This window comes from Bos indicus, chromosome 12 (assembly GCF_029378745.1).
Source record: "Bos indicus isolate NIAB-ARS_2022 breed Sahiwal x Tharparkar chromosome 12, NIAB-ARS_B.indTharparkar_mat_pri_1.0, whole genome shotgun sequence".
Classification (NCBI taxonomy): Eukaryota; Metazoa; Chordata; class Mammalia; order Artiodactyla; family Bovidae; genus Bos; species Bos indicus.
This window is the reverse complement of record NC_091771.1, coordinates 15046788-15063928: the sequence shown is the minus strand read 5'-3', so window position 1 is coordinate 15063928 and position 17141 is coordinate 15046788. Positions and strand designations below refer to the sequence as shown.

The following is a 17141-nucleotide window of genomic DNA, read 5'->3' as shown; positions in this document are numbered from 1 at the left end:
CATTTTGCTTTTTTGCATTTCTTTTCCATGGGGATGGTCTTGATCCCTGTCTCCTGTACAATGTCACGAACCTCAGTCCATAGTTCATCAGGCACTCTGTCTATCAGATCTAGGCCCTTAAATCTATTTCTCACTTCCACTGTATAATCATAAGGGATTTGATTTAGGTCATACCTGAATGGTCTAGTGGTTTTCCCTACTTTCTTCAATTTCAGTCTGAATTTGGCAATAAGGAGTTCATGATCTGAGCCACAGTCAGCTCCCAGTCTTGTTTTTGCTTCTCCATCTTTGGCTGCATAGAATATAATCAATGTGATTTTGGTGTTGACCATCTGGTGATGTCCATGTATAGAGTCTTCTCTTGTGTTGTTGGAAGAGGGTGTTTGCTATGACCAGTGCGTTCTCTTGGCAAAACTCTATTAGCCTTTGCCCTGCTTCATTCCATATTCCAAGGCCAAATTTGCCTGTTACTCCAGGTGTTCCTTGACTTCCTACTTTTGCAATCTAGTCCCCTGTAATGAAAAGGACATCTTTTTGGGGTGTTAGTTCTAAAAGGTCTTGTAGGTCTTCATAGAACCGTTCAACTTCAGCTTCTTCAGCGTTACTGGTTGGGGCATAGACTTGGATTACTGTGATATTGAATGGTTTGCTTTGGAAACGAACAGAGATCATTCTTTCGTTTTTGAGATTGCATCCAAGTACTGCATTTTGGACTCCTGTTGACCATGATGGCTACTCCATTTCTTTTAAGGGATTCCTGCCCGCAGTAGTAGATATAATGATCATCTGAGTTAAATTCACCCATTGCAGTCCATTTTAGTTCGCTGATTCCTAGAATGTCAATGTTCACTCTTGCCATCTCCTGTTTGACCACTTCCAATTTGCCTTGATTCATGGACCTAACATTCCAGGTTCTTTGGAAGGAATGATGCTAAAGCTGAAACTTCAGTACTTTGGCCACCTCATGTGAAGAGTTGACTCATTGGAAAAGACTCTGATGCTGGGAGGGATTGGGGGCAGGATGAGAAGGGGACGACAGAGGATGAGATGGCTGGATGGCATCACTGACTCGATGGACATGAGTCTGAGTGAACTCTGGGAGTTGGTGATGGACAGGGAGGCCTGGTGTGCTGCGATTCATGGGGTCGCAAAGAGTTGGACACGACTGAGCGACTGATCTGATCTGATCCGATGCATAGTATAGTATGAGTATAATAATACCCTATACTCATGTGGTTTTCAGAATGATTTATATTAACAGGTCTTTTCTATCTTTGTACCCTAGCTGAGCAGTTCTCCTTCCCAGAGGCAACCCATTTTATCTTTCTAGAGATATCTCATTTATATACAGCACATAGATAATAGTCTTTTTTATTCTTTTCCTTTTTCGATATGGTCCTCCATCTTGCTTTTTTTTAGCCAAATGATAAATAGTCCTGTATTAATATATAAACAAGACTCCTCATTCTCTGAGGGTGTGTAGGAAGTGTAGGAATATCCCCACAAGGTCGTCTTTTTTTTTCCCTTTAAACCAGTTCTCTATTGACAGACATTCGTTTTCAATCTTTTACTAATAAAAAGTTGCCCTTATTGCTCTGTACATATAATTTACACGTGCAGATATTTCTGAGGGTGGGTTCCTAGAGGTGGATTTGCTGAGTCAAAGACATGTATTCATAATATTGATAGCTAACTGCCAAATATCTGTCATAGAAGCTATCCTAGTTTACTCTCTCAGTAGCAGTGTATGAAACGTCCCATTTCCCCAGTACCTCACCTTCATAGAACTTTTCACATTTTGTTTTGTATTGTGTACAACTCGATGAATTTCTCCATGCATACATACCTACATACCCGTGTAACTTCCACATAGATTAATAATGTATAGAATATATTTACCTCACAGAGCTTTTCTCTCTTAGGCCTTCCCACCTAGTTTTATGCCTCCTTACAAAGGTAACCTCTTTTGATTTCTGTCATCATAGATTTATTTTACCTGTTCTTGGAAACTTGTATGAAAGTGAAAGTGGAATTCGCTCAGTTGTGTCCAACTCTTTGCGACCCCCTTGGAATTCTCCAGGCCAGAATACTGGAGTGGGTAACCTTTCTTCTTCAGGGGATCTTCCCAACCCAGAGATTGAACCCAGGCCTCCCGCACTGCAGGAGGATTCTTTAGCAGTTGAGCCACAGGGAAGTGGAACCCTGTAGTATATCTTCTTTGGTGTAGTTTCTATGGCTGAACGTTATTTTGTGCTATTCATCCATATTGTTGTATACAGCTGTAAATCCATTCTTAATCCATTCTGCTGTATAGAACTCAGTTGTGAGAATATATCTGGGTTGGCCAAAAAGTTAATTCTGGTTTTCCTGTAAGATGGTTCGGAAAAAAAAACGGAACAAACTTTTGGCCATGCCAATATACTCATTCTGCTATTGGACACTTGGGTTGTTTCCACTTTGGGCTATTATGAGTAAAGCTTTGTGGACGTAAGTACTTGCTTACTGTGTGTTTAGTTATGATAGACACAAGCAGTTTTCTGAAATGGTTGTCCTGATTTATATGCCTACTGACTCTGCATCTAATTTCTCTGTGTACTGTTCAATATGGGGTGTTGTTACACGTTATACCTTTTCCTCATGTCATGCCATTTCCCTCATGACTAATGATGTTGGGCATCTTTTTATATGCTTATTGGTCATTTTGATAATTCTCTTGTGAAGTGCCAGTTCAAGTCTTTGACTGTTTTTTAATAGAGTTGCTTTTCTTGATTTGTAGGCGTTACTTACTTAGATACAAGTCATTTTTTGTATAGAGTATAGGTGGTGCAGATACAGTCTTGCAACTTGTGGTTTGCCTTTTTGCTCTTAATAGGTGTCTTGTTTTTTGTTTTTTCCTCTCGTATGTTAGTCTCAATAGCACACGTATCTGGGGTCAGTTGGGGGATATCTGCTGATCTTGACAGAGTCACAGCCAGGGGTTGGTTAGCTGATGGCTAGGGTGCCTGTGTAGTTAACCATTTCTCGTAGCCTTCATTCTTGAGTGTAGATCATCTTTCTATCTGATACTACTTTTCTTTTGCCTAAAAGACTTCCTTTAACATTTCTTATAATGAGGGCGTGCTGAAGATGACTTCTTTCAGCTTTATGTGTCTGAAGAGATCTTTATTTTACCTTCTTATTTGAAAGATAATTTTGCTAGATATGCAGTTCGAGGTTAATGGTGTTTTTGATATTTGCAGTACTTTAAAGATGTTGCCCCACTGTTTTCTTAGTGGCATGGTTTCCAAGAGAAATCTGCTGTTACCATTACCTTGTTCATCTGTGTAAATACCTTTTATCTCTGGTTGCTTTTAAGATTTTCTTTTCATCACTACCTTTAAGTTTATTATTATATGCCTTAGTATTATTTTCTTACCTTGTATTATTGTCCATTGAGAGTATATGTAGTGAACCTTTTCTCAAAAGATCTTTTTTCTTTTTCCTGTGCATAGTTTACATAAGCATGTGCTCACATAATTATTTGTTTTCCTCTTAAGTGTAGTAATTAAGGTGGTTTGAGAGGGCACTTGATTTGAGCTAGCTGTGAAATTGTGCTTGGTCTATGATCTTTTAAGTTTATCCCCCTGTAACATGAAGAGAATAATACATGAGTTGGCCAAAATGTTTGTTTGGGTTTTTCCGTAAGATGTTATGGAAAAACCAGAACCTTTTTGCCACCCCAATACCTGTCTAATCTATTTCAAGGAGTTATCATGAAGCTCAAACAAGAAACAAGGTAGCATATTTATAAAATTGTCAGAAACTTCAAGGCTCCTTAAAATTAAGTAGATAAGAGTTTACACACTTTGTAAAGTCTGAGGAATATTTTGTGTGCTAAGTCGCTTCAGTCTTTCCAGCTCTTTGCAGCCCTGTGGACTGTAGCCTGCCGGGCTCCTCTGTCCATGGGATTCTCCAGACAAGAATACTGGAGTGGGTTGCCGTGCCCTCCTCCAGGGGACCTTCCCGACCCAGGGCTGGAACCCACACCCGCACTGGCAGGCGGGTTCTTTACTGCTAGGGCCACCTGGGAAGCCCCGAGGAACATTTTATCTTATGTATAATAGGAGTGAAAGAACGCTGCCAATTAAACTCACTTGCTGTTGATTGTACAACAGAGCCCAATTTAGAGAGATTAAATTATGGGAAGGAAACGTGCAATTTGGAATTGATGAAGTATGATGTATTGTGTATGCTCAGTTAACGCTCTGCCTTTGGAAGCCATTGAGTGTATTTTTTCTGATCTCTTTAGTGTAGTACGTGACAAGTGATTGATCTGACAGCTAAGTTTCTTTTGTATTGAGTGATCTTTTTCAAATTTTTCTTGAAAGGTCAGTGCCTTTTATATTAAGAATTTCATTTTTCTTACTGCAGCAAGATGAAGGGGATGACCAGACATTCGCAGATGGCAAAAATCCAAAGTCCTGGCAAACATCACAAATGGAAAAATGGCCATGCTGAGCAGAGAACAGCTGCTGGGTCAGGGCATCACTTGGGTGATTTGAAGCCTGAAAGTCCACTTGAGGCAAATTCAGACCCCCTGGGTGTTTTGGTAAACACTGATTCTGGTAAGCTAAATAGGAAAACACCGTGTTTTTAAGAGTATAGACAATGATGCAGAAGTTGATTCTTCACATCCTTGTGCATGGAAAGTTTAATGGCAAAAATGTAAAAAAGTAGAATGATGCTTTTGTTCCTAATAGGAGTGTCTTATTTAAAACCTCACTTTAAGAAACTTTTTATGAATCTTGGAAATGAATGCATGAAGCAGGCAGAATGTGGGAGAAAGATTATATTTATTGTGTAATTTGCATAGTATCATATAATCTTGAAAATATCTTAAGATTATTTTGAATGTATTGATGCTGTGAATTCAGATTTACACCATTAGATGAATTTTCCCACCTAGAAAGCAGTAATTCCAAGGGAAGCCAGTATTTATGCTGCTCAGCATGAACTTGGTCTCTTTGGGTAAATAACATTAATTCAGTATATTAAATAATACTGTTCTTCCTCACAGCATAGAATATATTTATATGTTTTTTATTTATTCTTGAGTTCCCTCTAGAATTTAGGAGATATGTTTACTCTTGCTTACAAGTTGAAAAATTAAAGGACAGAAATGTTGCTGTCACAGAAAGATATCATTCAGCCTCTAAGGCTTCATTTCTCTTTCTGAAAAATGAAAACATCAGTGTAAATATTTTACCATCTTTCCTTCTAGTAACAAGGTGTGAGGCTTTATCTAGTTGCTAGTGCTTCTTCTTCTGCAAAGGCGTGTTACCAGTGAGTGGACTGATGAGTGATTGTGGTAGCTTTGCCAGCAGGCCCTGCTCAGCTTGGGGGAAGGTGGCTTCTGCAATAATCACACAGCAGATTATTGAACGTAAATGATGGGAAGAAATGGGCGGGGACGTGGCAACTGCTTCACTGACTAAATCAGGATGGAAAAAGATCTTGGCATAAAGAGATGTTGGGCTAAGAATGACAAGATAAAATTCAGTAGGAATAGTAATAATAAATGTTTTAACACCAACTAAGGAGAAGGCAATGGCACCCCACTCCAGTACTCTTGCCTGGAAAATCCCATGGACAGAGGAGCCTCGTAGGCTGCAGTCCATGGGGTCACTAAGAGTCGGACACGACTGAGCGACTTCACTTTCATTTTTCACTTTTCACTTTCATGCATTGGAGAAGGAAATGGCAACCCACTCTAGTGTTCTTGCCTGGAGAATCCCAGGGATGGCAGAGCCCGGTGGGCTGCTGTCTATGGTGTTGCACAGAGTCGGACATGACTGAAGCAACTTAGCAGCAGCAGCAGCAGCAGCAGCAGCAGCAACACTTATTAAGTAAGGTACTTAACTGTGCTCTAAGTGCTTTGTGTATAGTAGCTCTTTGCTTCATAACAACCTTTCACGTACATGCAGTTGCTGCTTCCATTTTTGAACCGAGGCACTTAGAGTCGTGTACCTTCGTCACGCTGCTAGTTAGTGACAGAGTCAGAGTTAGGGGTCTTACTCCTAGTACACGGCACTACCTCCAAATGTGAAGTCTGAATCTGGCCCCCAAAAGCAAATCCGTGTTGTATGGGTCTAGGAGAGTTGAGATGTGAAAGAAAAAGCATCTTCTTATCCTTGCTGATAGCGAGGAAAAGGCAGAAGGCATTTGGGGCCAGGGCTCAGTTTACTCTTGGGTACTGATTTTTTTTTTTCCTTCAAAAAGTGTTGGAGAGTGCCCACATAGTTATTCAGGCTTACAGCTTGTGACCTTGATGATGAAATACAGTCTGTGCCTAAATAGAAACTTCCACGTCATTAAAATACTTGAAACACAAATACAAAGATTACTGTTATAAACATTAACTAACTTGAAAATTACATAATTCTTTGCTTTATGCAACTTTCTAAATGAACATTTGAAGGGTTCTTTAATGTTGAATAGTCTTTGCCTTCGTATTGTTAGCTCTGGTTGGGCAATTCTGTTTTCCCATTTTTTTAAAGAAGTGTTTCAGTGTGTGCTAGTCTGGTGAAGCATTAACGGAAAGATGACCGTTTTACACGTGCCTGTATTTAAGCCTGTATCTAGATCTTCGAGAGACACTTTAGACCTGAGAGACAGTAGTTAAATGCCTTTCCTCCTAATAATAGAAAGCATTCAGTCAGGTTCCTAGGAGCAGTTGAGTGAGAGATATCAAGTCATTTTGTTGTGGCTTAATGGTGAAACCCTTATTTTTGTGAAGGTCAGAGAGGAACATGTAAGGCATGAATACAAAAATCCTAAGAGTAAGCTATAAACTTGTGATGTTCCTTGAGGAAATCAGAATACCAACAATCAAATTATGGTTGCTGGATTTTATAGGAAAGGTTCCATTAAACTCCTGTTATCCTTTACTTGGGATTTCTTCTGGACTTTTACGCTTTACAAATCTAAGTTTCCGAGCACTGGTCTTTCAACTGTCCACTCCCAAGTATAGCTCCAGGGAACCACGTGTGCCCTTGTTTCACATACCCTAAGCGTTCTCAGTGTCTCAACTCTCCAGTTATCAGTTTTCCCTTGTTTAGAGAAGCTTCGTTTCGCATGAGCCAGAGTCACATGTGGTGTGTCCCCAGAACATAACTGAAGGTAATGAAATGGGAAAACAGCTGTTCATTTGTGTGAGCTCCTAGCTCTTGCCCTTAGGAAGGCAGTTAGCAATAGTGAGCTGTAGGGCACTCCTAGTGCTGAGTACACCAGCCACCCAGGCTGTGGTTTTAACATCTGTCTAAAATTCTTTGCTATTCCTTATTCCAAGAGATAGAGCCTCATTTCCTTCCCCTTGAATGTGGGCTGGACTTAGTGACTTGTTTCTAGAAATAGAGTAAGAAAAGAGAAGAAGAGTAACTTTATGGTGGGGACCCCCAAGTGGTCACGGCTGACGTCACCGGTAATAAGTCGGGTTGATGTGTACCCCCTGATACATGACGAGAAGGACACTACCTAGAATCCATAACCTCGGTCTAATCATCAGAAAACATCAGACCCACCTACGGGATATTCTGCAGTAATTGACCAGTAGTCTTTAAAAACAGTCAAGTTCGTGAAAGACAAGGAAATACTGAAGAATTGTCACGGATTGGAAGAGGACACAGATCAAGGAGTCCGGAGACTGAACGTGATGTGCTATGGTGGATTGACTCCTAGAACAGAAAAAGGACAGTAGTGGAAAAACGGGTGAAATTACAGCACAGTCTGTGGTTCAGGTGGTAGTACTATCCCAGCGTTCATTTGTTAGCTGTGGTAAATGCACTGTGGTTATGTAAGATGTTAATATTAGGGGAAGCTAGGGTTTATGGAAAATCTTGGCACTAGCTTTGCAACGCCTGTGTAAATCTAAAATGGATTTAAAATATAAAGTCTAGAGAAAAAGGAAGGCAGGAAGAAGGGTTGATATGTAGGCCAATTAAAGCTGTGCAGTCCACTTCTTGAATTGGGGGGAAATACTTGCCTCCAGGTTTCATTTTCCTGTGTTTTCTTTATAATTCATTTTCTAATTATAAAAATGATGCAAAAAATGGGGGGAAAAAAGGAAAAGCATCAGATAAAAAGCAATATACTTCCTTAACTTATGGAGACAGCCACTGCTCACATTTTGTATCCCTCAGTATTTTTCTTAGATACATATATGTGATTTTTTTAAGAAAAATAGAATCATTTTATTGAAAAAAAGAAATAGTCTCTGAATGCAGATGAAGCCAGGTTTCTGTTTTGGCCCCACCTTGGCACAGTTCTGTCATTCTGTTCTAGTTACCCGTTTTGAACTTGTCCTTATTTAACTCATTCATGCAACAGTTTGTTCTTCAAATATTTGTTGAGCATTTATGTACTGTTCTAGGCTTGGAGGATATAGTATACTGAACAAAGCCAAACCCCTTCTCTCCTGTACCTTATGTTCTTTTTGGGGAAGCTACAGTAAATAAATATGGGTTGATATCGGTTGATATCCTTCATGAGGACGAGTAACGCCAAGGGAAAGGACTGAGAATGGCAGCTGGAGAAAGCAGTGTGCTATTTAGTATAATTAGCGAAGGCATCTCTGATAAGGGGATACTAAGAATTCTGAGTGAAATTAGGAGCTGAGACTTGAGAGTTTTCCAAGCAGAGAAAGCAACAATTGCAAACACCCCATGGGGAGAGCATGCTTTGTGTACTTGGGGAACAACAGGGTTGGAGTGGAGTAAGGCAGGAAGAAGGTGGTGAAGGATCAGCTCAAATAGGGTCTTGTCTAAGGCAGGAAAGGACTTGGGACTTTACTCTGAGGTTGAGCAGAGAGGTGATGTGATGTGTTAAAGTGGCGAATGGACTGCAGAGGTGGGCAGATCATATCAGGCTGTTCTTTTAGTAGGATGCTAGAACTGTCTGGGTAAGAAATGTTGACTTGGATTGCGGTTGTAGGAGTGAAGTAATTTGTGTGATTCTGGATATATGTTCAAAACAGAGCTGACAGTATTTGTTGCTGGATTGGATATGGTATGTGAGAAAGTGAAGAGTCAGGGTGATTGCTAGGTTTTGCTGTAACCATTGAAAAAAGCTGGCATTTACTGAGATGGAGGCCAACTGGTAGGCATGTTTGCAGGAGAAATCAAGTGTTTTTTGTTTTGTTTTGGGGCATGCTAACCTTTGAGATGCCTGTTTGATATCTAAGTAGAGATGTTGAACAGTTAGTTTATTCTGGGCTTTAGGGGAAAACTGAAGGTATACAGTTGTGATTTATTGGCCTCCAAATAGTACTTTAAGATTTGAGATAAAGTGAAATCATAAGAGGAGAAAGAGGCACAGAGGGAAAGCTTGCTGAGGATTGGACCCAGGGACAACTCAAGAATTTTGAAGTTGGTCAATGAAGAGAATTTAGTAGGGAGACTAAATTCTGGGAAAGGAGAGCCAAGTGAAAGGGTTCTGGAAGTCACATGAAGGTCTCCCGTTGACCTTGAACAATTTCAGGGGTTAGGAGCGCCAGCCCCCCACGTGCTTGAAAACTCGGGTCTAACCTGTAGTTTGCCTTTCGTGTAATGTGGTTCTTCTGCATCCACAGCCCTGAATCCATGGATTCAGCTAATTGCAGGTTGGTTTCAGTAGTATTTCGTATTGAAAAATAGCTGTGTGTAAGTGGACCTGTGAGCTTCAAGCCTGCGTTGTTCAAGGGTCGGTCGCACTATCAGATGTTGTCACTAGGTTAAGTAAGATGAACACCAGCAACTGACCTTTAGACGTGGCAACACAGAAGAATCCGGTGACCTTGGAAGAAAAAGTTCACTGGTGTGGTGAGCCTGAAAGACAGATTGAAGTAGATTCTAGAGGGTCAGATAGTTGTAGGAAATTTCAGGCCCAAGCGACTTCCCTGGTGAATTATATAAATAGTTGGGGTTTTGCTGTGAAAGGGAACAGAGAAATGGGCTGTAGCTGAAAGACATTTCTTGGCATTATTCTTGACCGTAGAGAGAGTTTGGTAGGATGACTTAATTTTCAGAGGACTTTATATATCTGTAGGAGATATTCTAGCCCACTAGTTAATACTTGGGATTTAGAGTCAGGTAGCCAGGATTTAAATTTGACCTGGCTGTTGTATTGTTCTGTTACCTGAGGGATCATCCAGTTCAGATTCTCTTGAATTTTGGTATTATCACCTGTAATTAATAATGAAGGTGATACTTCAAAAGCGTTAAATGAGCTCATGCTTCTAAAGAGCATTATTTAGTCATCTGTATTGTACTTTTTGGTGCTTCTACATTTTGGCATATCATCGTTTAAACAATGAGATGAACAGTCTCCACACTAATATTGTTGCAGATTCTGTTTTATCCACTAGTCATTTATAAATAAAACTGCATATTTTCAATTCCCCTTTATTAATTCAGGAGAAAAGATAAGAAGTTAGCTCGGAATTGACGAGGAGCAGTTTTTGGAGTGGGTGCTGGGCAGTGTGGATTGGTGGAGAGGGGCTCTCACTTAATCGACCGGAAGGTGGTCGTTCCATGCTCACTTCCTTTTTCCTGCGGGCGTGCTTCGGTTTCCCTTGGACCGACTTGGTGAATGTTCAGTACTGTCTTGAAACATTTTCTCTTGGTTGTGGGGTTGAGCTGGTTCATTACACAAGCAAGTTATTGTCTTCATTCTTCCGTCAGGCACTACTGACTTGTTCAGAATAAATGTAATACACTTTCAGAGGTGCCAAAAATAAACGCAATAGGTGGTGTCCTGGGGCTACAACTAAACTTGCTGGGCTCTGATCAAACACTTCACCTTTGGCAGGCTCTTAGTACTCGCTAAATTCTCGTGCTTGGCTTGTTTACTTAAGTTCTTAGAAGTTCTCAACAATAAAAATTTAGGGCAGATTCAGTGAGGCGTTATGTTTATGCCTTTAACTGTAGAAAGGTTGAAATACTACTTGTACCCTCTAAACCAGTCTTGAAAAGAGTGGCCATTTATATTTTATTTACTCCAAATCTAATTTTCAGAGTCTATGATCCTAGTCCAGTGATGTTAAAAATACATTTATGGCTTTCCTGGTACTGTAATAAAATGAATTAATATCATGAAATAAAATAATAACAAAGACTGTATAATTCATTTAGAGAAGACTCAAGTTCCATAACCAGTGAAGCATGGTAAGAGACTTGAGTTGCATATAGCTTCCATTTGCCCCTCTGTTTTCTCTTTGGGGCAGATAGCTTCTCTGACTGTGAAGATTTAAACCAAGGGGAAAATTTTCAAGTCTCCTGGGTTTCGTTTTCAGGAAGATTGAGGACATGATCAGAAAGTGCTTTCTTTTCACTAACATGAGGGGGTGGGGGGCTGTCAGCTTTCATTTTTATGCTGGTAGATATTTTTGATGTACAGTTTCATTCTCAGTGCTTCCTGTTTCAGAGTCTGACAAAGAGGAGAAACCGCAGAGTGCTGTCATACCCAAGGAAGTGACCCCAGCGCTGTGCTCCCTGATGAGCAGCTACGGCGGCCTCTCGGGGTCAGAGAGTGAGCCGGAAGGTGAGCCTGGCTCCGGGTGGTAACAGTGGGTGTGGATCGCTCCACTGTTGCCTCTGATGTACACTGTGCATCAGTAGCATCCTTTCACGTGTATGTATCTGAGGACGAGATGTGTCATGCACATTCTTAAGTTGAGCCTCAAATTCCTTTCTCATTTGATTCCGAAGTTAACATGGGATGAAGGGACGTGGGAGAGATGGAGAACTGTGTTGCTCCTCTAGGAGAAAGGGGCAAAAATAACATAATGAAAGAAGAGGAAGGGGAAGAGATATCCACTAGTGAAATCAGAGAAAATTCTAAAAGATAAAGCAAAGGAAGTTAATACTCCTTCCCACTCTCAAGAACCCTTGTCTTAACACGTTTCACACCTTTTGAAGCTGGAGAGGGGTCCTTTATGACAAAGAGGATGGTAAAATTCCTTACCTGTATATGGGGCATCGCTCCTTATAGAGCACATGTACCTAAGCTGTCTCCTTCGGAGAACACGGGAATCGTATGTGCTTGTGTTGCATCAGCCTGTGTATTTTAAAGGTTGGGAGACATGGAATCCTTTTGATAGTGTTTCTGAGAAGTTAATGTTATTCAGGATACATGTTTTAACCTTAAAAGGTGATGACAAACTCCCCCTCCCCCCAAAAAAAGCAATGGTGATAAACCAACTCAACGTCTGGCATCTCTTCTAGGGCCTCCTAACAGGGCTACGAGTAGGCTTGGCAGTATGGGCAACTCGAGCCAAGGTTCACACCAGTAACCCAGCATTTGTTTAGTGAATAACCGTGTGTCCTGTCGCGCCTCTGACCCTGGCTCTGCATGGTTGTTACATCTGGGCTTCACCAGCCACGAGAGAATTCTGAGTGTGTGTCTCACATGCGTCATCACAGTAGGGGCTCTACTGAAGACAGGAATAGAGGGTCTTCAAAGTGAAAATGTAGGATGAAAGGGAGGTTTAAATGTAATGGGATGAAGATGGCAGGACTTTTAATGTTGACTAAGCTAGAGAAAATCAATGTTTATGTAGTTGGAAAATGCTGAAGAAGAAAGAGTTGGGCTTTAATATGAAAGTTAAGGTTTAGATCTGGGTATCTATAACATACAGGGTTTTTTTTCCCTCTTTTTGAAAGGCCAAGCTTTACCATGTTAACTGGTTAAAGGCTGCTTGAATTTTGAAATATAATCTGCTTTGGGTTTATCAGAGGAGTCCTTTACAGATGGTTGCCTCTTCTTCTTTTTTTTTTTTTTTTGAATTTTAAGAAAAACAGTATTTAGTTCCTTACTCTTGTTTCTAGTACACTGATATGAAGATGAAGTTATTCTTTAAACACATATTACGTTTCCTGCTTATCTTGTGTATTTATGACAGGTGATAGCAAAGAACACTATTACCAGATTACTGAATCCCATAAAAACAAGCCATACAAATGCTTTCCTCTCTCATTCCTAAGATAAGATATTTAATAGTTTTATACTCATGTCTTCATTTTGAGACTGCCACTTTGAGGAGGCAGAGAGGAAACTGGAAGGGATCAAGTTTTCAGCCCTTTATTTTATAGACGCTGAAGCTTCAAGAGGACACACTGGCAAAACTAGTATGTGGCAAAGCTGACGTAAAGCTTAGGTCTAAAGGAGCCAACTGTATTGCCTTCCGTTACATCTTTCTTTGTGTGGCAATAGGTGGTGCATAGCTATTCTTTTGACTTTGTATGAATTCAGTTTGACTGATTGTCTAAAATGTCTTGCCTTCAGGAAAAAGTCCTTGCTTCACATTCCTAAGCCTTAGGAATTATTTTATGTAATTTGAATTTGCTTTTATTAAGCCATCCAGGTCACTAGCAGATTTCTAGCTTGCAGTGTTACTGGGCTATAGATTGGGATAGGCTATTGACACAGCAGGACTTTGCAATAAGTGAAACAAGGGAATAAAGTGAGCCTTCTCTGAACCATGAAATAGCATCTCTGTTGTTTTTGTTTTAGTCTCTAAGTCATGTCCTACTTTTGTGACCCCATGGACTATAGCCTGCTGGGCTTCTCTCTCCATAGGATCTCACAGGCAAGAAAATTGGAGTGGGTTGCTATTTGCTACTCAAGGGGATCCTCCTGACCCAGGGATCGAACCCACGTCTCCTGGAGCTCCTGCATTTCAGGCGGATTCTTTACAGCTGACCCACTGAGGAAGCCTGTGGTTATCAACCATTAGTATGGTTATTAACCGTGTACTATTTTCAGTATGATGTCTCAGGGAATAGGGAGGCCTGAGGAGGAAGAGAGAGAGAGGAGCATGGCAGGTAGGGGGAGCAGGCAGAACATAACATTGATAAGTTGACTGTCTTATATGGACATGGTTCATGGTGACCCCAAACAGTTATAATAGTAGTATCAAAGATCAGAGATTACACATGCCCATAACATAATAACAGTGAAAGTTTGAGACATTGAGCAAAAATCATCAGAATATGATGCAGAGACACGAACAAACAGTGTTGGAGAAATGGTGCTAACAGACTTGGTCAGTGTTGCCACAGACCTTCAATTTGTACAAAATGCTTTGTCTCTGAAGACCATTAAATCAAAGCACAGTAAAACGAGGTGTTCCTGTAATTTAAGAATTTTACAGCAGTATGCTTAGGTTTTCCTCTTCCCTCCCTTTGTGCTGTGCTCTCAGGTTTTAGTTCTGCAGATGCTGATAAGCCCCACAGACATTGTTGTTATGCATTTTTGCTTTCAGTTGTCAATTATCTTTACAAAATTTTTTCAAATGAAAAAGGTCGTTTGTATTTATCCACATATCGACTGTCTCTGGCCCTCTTCACTCCTATGTGTAGATCCAAGTTTCCATCTGGTATTACTTCTTTCATAGGGATCATTTTCCATAGCTCTTCACAGTAATCTCCTCAGTTATTGGCAGTCATAGTTCCCAATTTGAAAAATTTTGTAATACACTGTACATGCTCAGTTTTAAGTAAGTAACTGTTATGGCTGGGGAAGGAGATTATTGTGGGGGGTGTTTTTATTGGTTATTTTTGGAAGTTTTACCTGTTTTTTAATTTGTTATTTTTGTGTTTATTTTTCATCACATGTAGAAGCTCCCATCAGGACTGAAGCAGACATTCTGGCAGAAGACCAGGTTCTTCATAGCAATACTCCTAAGAAACCAAGTCAAGATGTTAAAGCAACTGTTAAAAATTCCTCAGAAGCCAAGTGTGAGAGCCAAAAGAGAAGTTTTAAAAACACAAATCCTAAGAGGAAAAAGAATGATCTCAACTATCGAACATTATTTGAACCAAGAACACACCATCCATATCTCCTGGAAATGGTAAGTGGTCTTTGTGTTCTCGTGTCCTGAGAATAGAGCTGCTGGGCTTGTGTGTGTGTGTGTGTGTCCATCCCTGTGTGTTTTAAGGTTACCAGAGACATATGCTCCTTGAAGAATTATGTATGTATCTTAGTTCTGAAACTGCCTTTGGAATATAGCTGATACTCAGTAAATGTGGAATAATTACAGTTTTCAAAACTGCTTAAAATAAAGGAACCCAGGCTTAGGTAGTTGGTAAAGTATATCGAAGTGTACTGACCTTTTTTCAAATTTTCATTGAAAGCACAACTAAATACAGTGCAGGCTAAAGGGAGAAAAAGGGTATTGTGTGTTTGTTTTGTGTTTTGTTGACTTTATTCTCAGTGTGATGTGCTCAAAAGCTTACAATTTTTCTTTAAATTATAAAGAAATAGTGCCTCTTTTGATTCTGGGTAATGGACATTAAGCTGTTCAAAGATCTGAGCCTTTCATGTCTAAGAGTGATGGAGATACCCTGGAATCTCTAGTGGGGTTGTGAAACTGCCTGGTGACGCTCTGCGCAGAGTTGGGTTTCTGCCTGGTTAGGGAGGCGCCTGTGCTACAGCTCGAGGGCTCTGTGACTGCAGACCCGCATGGTGCATACAGGCACAGTTGCTTCTTAATAAAATCGATCTGAAATGTACTATTTCGTAAATTTTGGTGCTATGTAAAGGAAACTGCATTTTTAAAATGTTTTCCTTGTAAGTGGTATATTAAATCATCTGTTTACTGAAAGTTCCTCTGTGGGTGTTTCTGAACTACAATGACAGCAGAAATAAGATGAGTGTTACATTATTCTTTTTGGCAAATCACATGTGATTCCTTGGTTATGTATTCTAGATACCAGGGATTTTCAGTTTTCTTTCAATTACAGTAAGCACAAAAGTGGGAAGTCCTGAAAGACCAGGAATGTTGGGATTATTTACTGCTAGTTTCATTATTACTGTATTTACTATAGCTTCATACCAGTTTCTATACTGTTTATAGATTTGGGTTTGGGAGGATCCTGTTTAACACAGTTTTTAGATGTAAAGAATTGTAAGCTTCTAAACCTAGTTTTCCCATCACTTTCTTGATACTCCTGGAGAGGACCTTGGATACTAGTGTTTAAATCTCGATAGTTTTGGTTAAAAGGAGATATTCTTACATTGTTTTTTAGTGAAATAATTAGTAAATATAATACAAATCTTTATTATTCCGTGTTCTTCATATAGAGAAGGCACACAGAATATCTTAGATGCTGTTTCTTGTATGTATTTTATTTAAAAGCTAATCTTTTTCTTTATTATTTTTTAGCTGTTAGCTCCGGACATTCGACATGAAAGAAATGTGATTTTGCAGTGTGTTCGGTACATCATCAAAAAAGACTTTTTTGGACTTAATACTACTACTGTGAACACTAAAGATGAATAGGTACCCGGTGTTTCAGCACACACATCTGAAGCATGTAGGATAGTAACAAACTCAAGTTTGTGGGTGAAAAGTCTTCTTTTTTCAACTGGATTTAGTAATTAAATTGTAAGCCTCATGGGCTATTGTGTAGGATTTTCAAGTCTTTGACGCTATATAAATAAATAGCTAATTGATTTTTAAGACTGTCTGTATTGTTGGGATCATATGTAATATTTGCTGGCAGAATTCTACTTTGTATTTATTGCTGTTGTATAAGGAAGTCTACTCTTGGGCCAGATAAGAATTGAAGATGCTGGTTTACTGGTAAGGAAAAAAACTTAAAAATTTTTTAAATTAAGCTGAGGAGAACTGTAGGTTGAGGAGAGAAATACAGTCATTTTGTTTTTAATAAATGGGAGAGGAAAGTCATTCTTTAACCCCTGCAAAAGGAGGGTATTTTAAAATAAACCAGAATGAATTAATACGATGAGAACATCTTGAAATTTAAATTTCTGCTGTTTATTTCAAAGGACATGTTGACATTCACCTATTGGCAGCTCAGGTATTGATCATTTGAAATAGTACAGATATGGCTTCTGTTTATGTTCAGTTCAGTAGAAGTGCTTCTTTTTGGTATGGTTCAGAATTGGACGTTTTAAAATTTTTTTCCTGTGAAAAAGTATGTAAAGTATAGTACTTGATGAGGTTCAGTTAATTTTTTACAGCATAAACAGTAATTTGTAAAATATCATATGAGATTTAAAGAATTAAAATTTGCTTATAAAGGTAATCATTGAACCTTAAAATATGTTTTAAATAAATAACAGCTACTAAGGTTTTTTTTATCTCCTGTAATGCCAGAGGTTCC

The 17141-nt window shown here is 39.5% G+C and overlaps 1 protein-coding gene across 1 annotated transcript in view; it reads left to right on the top strand.

Annotated features, from left to right (window-relative positions):
- Nucleotides 1–16474, top strand: part of NUFIP1 (nuclear FMR1 interacting protein 1) — a 38987-nt gene extending 22513 nt beyond the window's left edge. Inside the window, exons 7-10 of the mRNA XM_019971229.2 lie at nt 4411–4604; nt 11437–11553; nt 14631–14863; nt 16178–16474. Of these exons, the coding sequence (XP_019826788.2) occupies nt 4411–4604; nt 11437–11553; nt 14631–14863; nt 16178–16294 (661 nt within the window). The 3' untranslated portion in view covers nt 16295–16474. The remainder of the gene's footprint in view (nt 1–4410; nt 4605–11436; nt 11554–14630; nt 14864–16177) is intronic.
- Nucleotides 16475–17141: the final 667 nt, after the last annotated feature.